The sequence below is a fragment of the Octopus bimaculoides genome, chromosome 2 (genome assembly GCF_001194135.2).
Source record: "Octopus bimaculoides isolate UCB-OBI-ISO-001 chromosome 2, ASM119413v2, whole genome shotgun sequence".
In the NCBI taxonomy this organism is placed as follows: domain Eukaryota; kingdom Metazoa; phylum Mollusca; class Cephalopoda; order Octopoda; family Octopodidae; genus Octopus; species Octopus bimaculoides.
The window spans coordinates 129,944,732-129,952,487 of record NC_068982.1 but is presented as its reverse complement, the minus strand read 5'-3'; the positions used below and the strand labels follow the sequence as shown (position 1 = coordinate 129,952,487).

At 36.6% G+C, this 7,756-nt stretch overlaps 1 protein-coding gene across 2 annotated transcripts in view; it reads right to left on the bottom strand.

The window, feature by feature from the left end:
• Nucleotides 1-7,756, bottom strand: part of LOC106875930 (uncharacterized) — a 39,688-nt gene that overhangs the window by 1,927 nt on the left and 30,005 nt on the right. The window contains exons 5-7 of one of the 2 annotated variants that reach the window (XR_008263432.1): nucleotides 7,058-7,231; nucleotides 5,098-5,226; nucleotides 1,462-1,726 (exon numbers count right to left, since the gene is read on the bottom strand). Coding sequence is in view for 1 of the 2 variants with exons in the window: in XM_014924249.2 (XP_014779735.2) it covers nucleotides 1,575-1,726; nucleotides 5,098-5,226; nucleotides 7,058-7,231 (455 nt within the window). In the remaining variant the exon portion in view is untranslated. Of the gene's footprint in view, nucleotides 1-1,388; nucleotides 1,727-5,097; nucleotides 5,227-7,057; nucleotides 7,232-7,756 lie in introns of those variants that run through there. The other variant, XM_014924249.2, reaches the window with a different exon arrangement.

Here is a 7,756-nt window from a genome sequence, read left to right as displayed (position 1 = left end):
ATATATATATATATATATATATATATATATATATATACGACAGGCTCCTTTCCGTTTCCGTCTGCCAAATCCACTCACAAAGCTTTGGTCGGCCCGAGGTTACAGTAGAAGACACTTGCCCAAGGCGCAACGCAGTGGGACTGAACCCAGAACCATGTGGTTGGGAAGCAAGCTTCTTATCACACAGCCATACCTGTGCAAGTTAGATATTTTCTTACAAAGTTATTGGTCTGACTGAGGCCGCTGATGAAAAGAGTAGTCTCAATTTAAAGCTATAGTTTCTGTTTCTTTGTACTTATAAATGGAGCGAGCACCTCAGCTCAATCTCTAGGAAGAAGATGCTAATGAGACTATTGATGATGATGCTATCAAAGTATGCTCCTTTTGTTTGTCTGGACTAAGTGGAAGGTATAGCGATCTTATGAATGTGCTTTATTCGTGGTAGGAGACGTTTTAAGAATATCTTACTGTTTACAGGGTATTTAAACATAGAGCGGCAGACAATGCGTGGCTAAACCGAATGTTTTGCTTAGGTACATGGATCAGCGGTAACAGCGTTGGGTTTACAGGTTTGAGGTAGTGAGTTCGATTCCCCGACCGAACTCTATATTGTGTTCTTGAGCAAGTCACTTTTTTTCACGCTGCTCCAGATCACTCAGATGTAGAAATGAGTTGCGATGTCACTGGTGGCAAGTTGTATCAGCTTTTGCCTTTCCCTTGGATAATATCGCTAGCGTGGAGAGGGGCGGCTGATATGCATGGGTGATTTCTGATCTTCCATAACCAACTTTGCCATAATCAACTTTGGAGGGGAACTTTCTTGGTGCAATCTTATGGTCATTCATGACCGAAGGGGGTCTTTACCCTAGTGTTTGTAAAAGAAGATATTGTTGAAGACACCATGTATTCGTCGGGATAAAGTTTATGAATACAGTGATAATTGAAGTCATATGGAAAGTTGTAACGAAACAAGGGTAGGTTGATGAGGTTTTCTTATGATCTTTCAAGGTAAGTTTAAAAAATACTGGTTTAGTTAGTATGGTAATTATTTTGCCCAGTTCTCAAATTCTAGGAATTTGGCAGTATGAGCATGACTGTACAGTTAAGAAGCTCACTTTGCAACCACGTGGTTTGGCGTTCAGTCCCACAACGCAGCACCTTCAGCAAGTATCTTCCATTATAGCCAAAGGCCGACAAATGCCTTCTTAGTGCATTTCCTTCATGGAAAGTATGTGAAAACCAGTCGCGCTTGCGCGCGTGTATATCTGCCGAAACGTTGTGTTAACAACAAACAAAATGAGGACAAATATCTGTCAAATGTAAATAATGTAAATAATTCCTCATCTCTTAAATATAGAACTAGATAAAAGATAAGATAAAACTTCCACCAATTTTGACATCATTTATTTCTTTAGCAATGAATAACGGTGGCGAAGTCTTATTTCTGAAAGCAAAACATACCAAGGAATAGGAATCCATTATAGAATAGATTTCTTCAAGATTATTACTTTGGTAGATGTTGGGTATCTCTCTTTCTTCATATATTTTATTTATCCTCCTCCTTCTTTACCAAACTATTGTTGTCTTAGGTGGTAATCCAATATGATCCCGATCAGCAAATATAGCCATATAAACGTAAATAAAGTGACTGGTAGTTTATGTACTGCAGATGCGTTTTTCAACTTTTCTAATTCCAAATAGTCTAACTCCTTGTTTTTTGGCTTTCCTGAGAAGAAAAGAAGGATAAAAATCAAAACAGTAGAAATGAAAATAAATCCCATTGACCACTATGTTCATTGGAATGCCATTGTAGACTTCGTTATTGTATGTGTGTGCATATGTGTATAAATATGTGTGCATGTATATACGCGCACGTGTATGTATATACGCGTACGTGTATGTATGTATGTATGTATGTATGTATGTATCAGCGATGACATGCATTTTCTTAATACGTTCCGGGAGATTCGAACATGAATATGCTAATCGCTGATCTATTTCGGCATCGGGGAACAGCTTCTCTCAAACGAATTCGTGCTTATAACACGAGATTCATTAGGGTAAGGGGACTTTGGGACATCCAGTCTTTTGACCTTAATGTGTCTCCTCAAGCAAAGCTACCCCTGACTACTGAATCTAAGAAGAGTTTTGGACACTTGTTTATAACTTCAGCAAACAAATTAGTTGCTGATGCATGCTGATATCTGCCAACTGACATAAAATTAACAAGTGCACGCTGAACAACGAGAATCAGGACGATGACACTTATTCAATCTTAATATGTTCTGACGGATTCGAATATGAATATGTTAATTGCTGTTGTATTTCGCCAGTGGAGAACAACTTCATGTATATGTGTATTGAAACAAATGTCTTACGATATCGAAAATGAAAGATAAGTGGAATACTGAGGTGTCAACCATGAAACATTATTAGCTGACAGCAACATGGTTTTAATCGAGGAATAGAGATTCAAACCTTTTCGTGTTGCAGTTTTCAGTTTCGTTTCTGAGATTTTAATTGAAATCTAGAAGCTGATTAAACTGTATGTTTTCAAAAGTTAGGGTGAAATTCGAATAGAAAACAAAATTTTTAGTTAAATTAAATAAAACTTGATCTAACTTCGTTTTCATTTATTATTTTTATTTATATTTTATTGATATATTTTAGCTGTAATTTTAGTTTGAATTTAAAACAAAGGTTTCATCGCCTTGTGTGTAAAACAAGAATTAAAACTTTTTGTGAAATCGGGATTGAATTGAACTGAAAATGGTAAAACTGAATTGAAAATCCAAATCGATAACAGAATTGAATTAAAACATACGGAATATAACTAATATAGTTGTTTTACTTATGTTAAACTGAAAAACAAACAAACAAATAAAATACTTAAATTGTAATTTTCTCGGCTTGAAATATTGACTATGTCCTTTTGATCAGTTCAAGTGCGAGTTCTATGAAATTATGGTAATTACTGGGAGAGCCAAATCTGCATCACGTTTCGTTTACCGCTTAAGACATAACTCGTACTTTCGATTTGTGCTGCAACAAAATAGACTGAAAGGGAAAGAGCTTGATCGGGCTCATGTACCTTTCATAAAATCTCCAACGATGAATCCACAAATCACTGAGGTTTATATGACATTTTCACCAGTCAAACTGCCGTTAGAAGTTTAAACTAGAACTAAGAAAATTGTGTACTATTTTGTTAAACAACCTGTCTGTTTTGATAGGCATAAAGGAAGAATGTGTGGTTTAGTTTACTTTGGTAAAATTGGAATTTTATGTATGAAGTTCATGTTTGGTGAATTTCCTTCGAAAGAATGATAGCATTCTCAAGCAAGATCAGGATACCTTCAGTTTTACGTAAATCTTTTCCCTTTTTTCTTTGTCCTTTTTTTTTTTTTTTGTAGTTCTTGATTGTTGTTTATGGTAGGAAGAAGAAGGCTGTATCTATACATTTGCTTCTTGTCTGTGTTTCTTTAGTTGTTCTTTGCATGCTTGTGTGTGTAAACTTAGAAAATGTTATTTAATCGCTACTGGGTGGTATCGAATAAGGGAAATGTGTCACAAGGTAGTGAATGCTATAGAGTACGAACGGAGTTCCCAAAGATGCGAGTCTACAACACGGTTACCATTCCTATTCCCGATGGAAAACACTCAACTTTACTTATATCACTAACACCTTTGAGAAAGTCCTCTCACAACTATCCTGCTCTTTTTCTTATAAAATGTAAGGGGTTTTTGAGCATCGTTAGAAGAAACCCTATATGTGTGGCGATTTGATCTAAGCAGTCGAGTGATCAAACGTACATCTTCGGTCATCTTATATTAATTGATAATATATCAAGGATCATTTTTATTTGGTAACCCAATTCTTTAAATTTCGCTTGTATGCTTGCAAAGATTTACATCAAATATAACTATAGGAAAAATTACAAAAAAATCTAAGCAAAATATCTCAGCTGACTTCAATTGTTTTCCGTCGGTTTGGGTGATGAATATTTAGTTGTTCGATCAAATGAACTACCGCTCATTGAATGTGTCAGTGGGGTATTGTACAGGCGTGTGTGCCCTTGAAATGATTCTTGAACTGAGTCAGTCCAACACAGTGTGTGACAAAGCTGAACGTTTGAATTACTAGCACAATCTACCCGACAGGCATCTGCAGAGTTTCCCTCATCCCAATTTCACTACAAATTCCGGGCCTGGATCGACTCCAGGCTATAGTAAAAGACGCTTGCCCAAGAAGTCAGTCATTAAGATCGAACCCAGAACCTTGTGATTGAGATGCGAACTTTTTTGATACTTGGTCATACTGCATCAACTCAACCAACAAACTTAAGAAAAGCTTAAGAAGCAAGAGTCTGAGGAGAATTTACAGAAGACCTGTGAGCGTCTGCTCGGACACATTCTTGGAATTCGTTACTAACATTGTTTGAAAGCCATTAACTTGTCTCCATAATGATTTCGTCATTATCAGAAAATATCTTAAAGAAGGAATTTTGGTCAAATTGGATATGTGACACGAGAATACAATGTAAACATTGGCGAAGCGACAGTGCAAAAATAACCCATTTAATGTCCACACTTCTATGACAATTTATTTGAATATGTTCCAGACTGTTAACATTATCTTTGTTGTCTCTTTATATATAGCAGAATTCGAGAAAACTGGTGAGAAACTGCACTGTCGAAAGACGTCAGTACAGTAAAGGCAAATTAAGCTGTCTTAGTTTACAGTAAGAATTTGGGTTGAGTGCTTCCTTTTTCAGTGCATACAACTGTACGTAGTATAAATTTGATACCTAAAGATGAGCAAAATACATACTGCTTGAAATATAAGAATTAAAAGTACATAGGCAGTAGCGTAGCCTGAGCGACGCTTTTACGGGAGCGGTGCTTTTAGATCTGCTCTACAAGCTTTCAGTGGGAACGGCGTGAGGATCAGCAAACTGAAGGGCTGCCCCGGGCAGCACATACACTAACTACGCCACTATACATAGATTGAGATTAATGATCCTGAAAATCAAGCTAAACCCATTCAACGTTCATATTTTGTTATGGTAAATGAAGAAATATACTGTGGTTACTTACCTAGAGCCATCCTATTGCAAAGATGCTTTCTACAAAAACAAATCACGTCCATGTAATATTTATAACAGCCCTCTTCTGGAAGCAGTTTTGGAAACTTATATATGTGCTTTGAACATCCTCGGGCCACCACTGTGAAGATTGAAAATATGAACAATGTTCAGAAACAGTATCAGAACTTTTAAGCAAGCCGTGGGAAAAATATAGATTGTATGTATCTTTTATACACACATTTGTAGATAATAAATTCATTATAGTTGTGTAACTCATGCAATTTGTGGCTTAGAGGAAGATCTAATTCACAATGTTCACTAATAGTACAGAGGGAACAAGTATGATGCGGTGGCTTGGATTCAATGCCGGAGGTAAGAATTTAAATAGTTGTTAGCATCTCCTTCGAATAAGATAAAAATTAGAAAAACAGCGTTAACCAAAAACATGAATGCAATTCTTTTCAGTGGATCAAAATATTGGCTAAACTTTGGCTAAACAAAATTTTGGATCAACTCAGAGCAGCAGTACAATATGAAATAACATGCTTTTACGATTTAGCGCAGCAGAATATTCTTGTAGATCTACTTATTGATTCTCTTATTTCTACATTCGTACGTGCGGTAATGTTTGTGATTCACTGAGGATTTCAACGATTAGACCAAAACATGTTCGAAAATGTCTTGTGTAAGTACCGATAAAATTAAAATCATACGAATCCATTACTTGTCTTGTTTTTTCTTCTTCACTGTATACTTATTTCCAGGTAGCTTGTTACGGCTTCCTATGTTTAATGTGTTAAAAGCAACACTTATTATGCGGATGGTGTCTTTGTGTAATTTATTCTCTACGCAATTCTAGACTCCAAAATCTACAAGTGTTTATTTTTATACCTTTGTTTAGTGAGTCTCTCATTCAAACATCAGAATGTACGGTGAAGTCTATGCTTCATAAACCAGGTCACAGTCGTTTCTACTATAACCAAAAATTTTAAGGGAAAGGTGCTAATCGATTACATCGTTCCCAGTGCTCAATTGGTACTTATTTTAGCGCCCCGAAAGCAAATTCGACCTTGATGGAATTTGAACTAAGTACGAGTCGGACGAAATGCCGTTGTTTGTTGTGTGTGTGTGTGTGTGTGTGTGTGTGTGTGAATGCGTGTGTGTGTGTGCGCGCGCGCAGGCTTTTGATCTCGCTTAAAAATCAATATTTTTCATCCGATTTCGTTTACGCTGGGAACATACATCATTTATGTTCCAGAGATAGTCATAGACTCTTCAAATCTTCCACATAATGAGTAATGCCGCCCCGGGAAAATTACAGCAGACAATGTATTTTTCATCTGTTTTACGTTACATAGACAGGAGCTATGTACAGATACATTTAGATATCTGTACAGGAAACAATCAAGCTCCATCCAGGGGTGGGGAAACCCCCGCCCGCGGGCGCAATTGCGCCCACAAGCCCATTTTATTGCACCCACAGGCTGGAATATTCGTATGTACAGAATATAGTCAATTTTTCAATTATAAAATTTATACAATATTCGTACGCCTCTTGCGACATAGGTCGCGTTTCCACTTCGGCTTAAAACGGTTAAACTCAAACAGAAAATCGTCCGGTAATTGCTATTTGAATGGAAATTCTGTTTGCACTATAAAACACATATTGATAGGTTTATACCACCCCCTTGAGACCCAACTACACTCAAGCTGGAAAATATAGAATACCTCATAATTAATACAAACGTCATAAATTCAGTGGCGGTGTTAATGAAGATGTTACGCGTTAATTTAACGTGTTAAACTTATCTTTATTAATGTATATCGAATTATACATAAATATATACAAGATTTACACAAATATAAAATTAGCCCACAGACCTTTATCTTTGGAAATTTTTGCCTGCCGCACTTAAAAGTTTCCCCAACCCTGCTCTAGAACCATAATTAATATTGAAAGCAATACTTACCGCCTTTCTGTTGTACTATAGTTCTGGTAAGACATACTCCTTCTGTACAATTTTCTCTGTAGATCGTCGCCAACGTTTTCAGCTTTCCATCACCAGGACAGTTTTCATTCTTCTGCCCGTTTCCCAGCATACTTTGGCAAGAGAAGCATTGTTTGGTAAAGTTTTCACTATCCTCTAGAAACAAACACCAGAACTCTAATTAGTGGTATTAATTGTTGATGCTGTGTTGCTAGACCAAATCAGTCCTGTTCATGCAAACTTGTATTCAAAGACATTCCACCTTCGCCCATGTCACCTTTTCCTTAAATATATTCTTCCCTCTTTGCAGAGAATATATTGTGATATGAGAGAAATTTAGCACTTATTGCTACCTAGTCAAGTAACTAGTCAAGACGCTTCATCGAGGTTCATTTTCTTCGCTGGTTCGGGATATTGAAGTAATCACTTAATAGCAGGTGGCCAACTGGAGATAACAGTTTCATTACTAATAATAAGTATTTCAATTACACCAATAAAGACTTTTAGAAACACTTCAGTAACGTAGCTTCCATTCTCCAGTTATTTTTTAATCAAGATTAATGTTTTTAATCGCGAAAGAGCAAACAATTGAATTTTGTGTGTGCGGGAGAGAGAGTGTGTGTGTGTGTGTCTGTGTGTCTTTGTGTGTACGCGCGCATGTGTGTGTATGTGTGTATATAT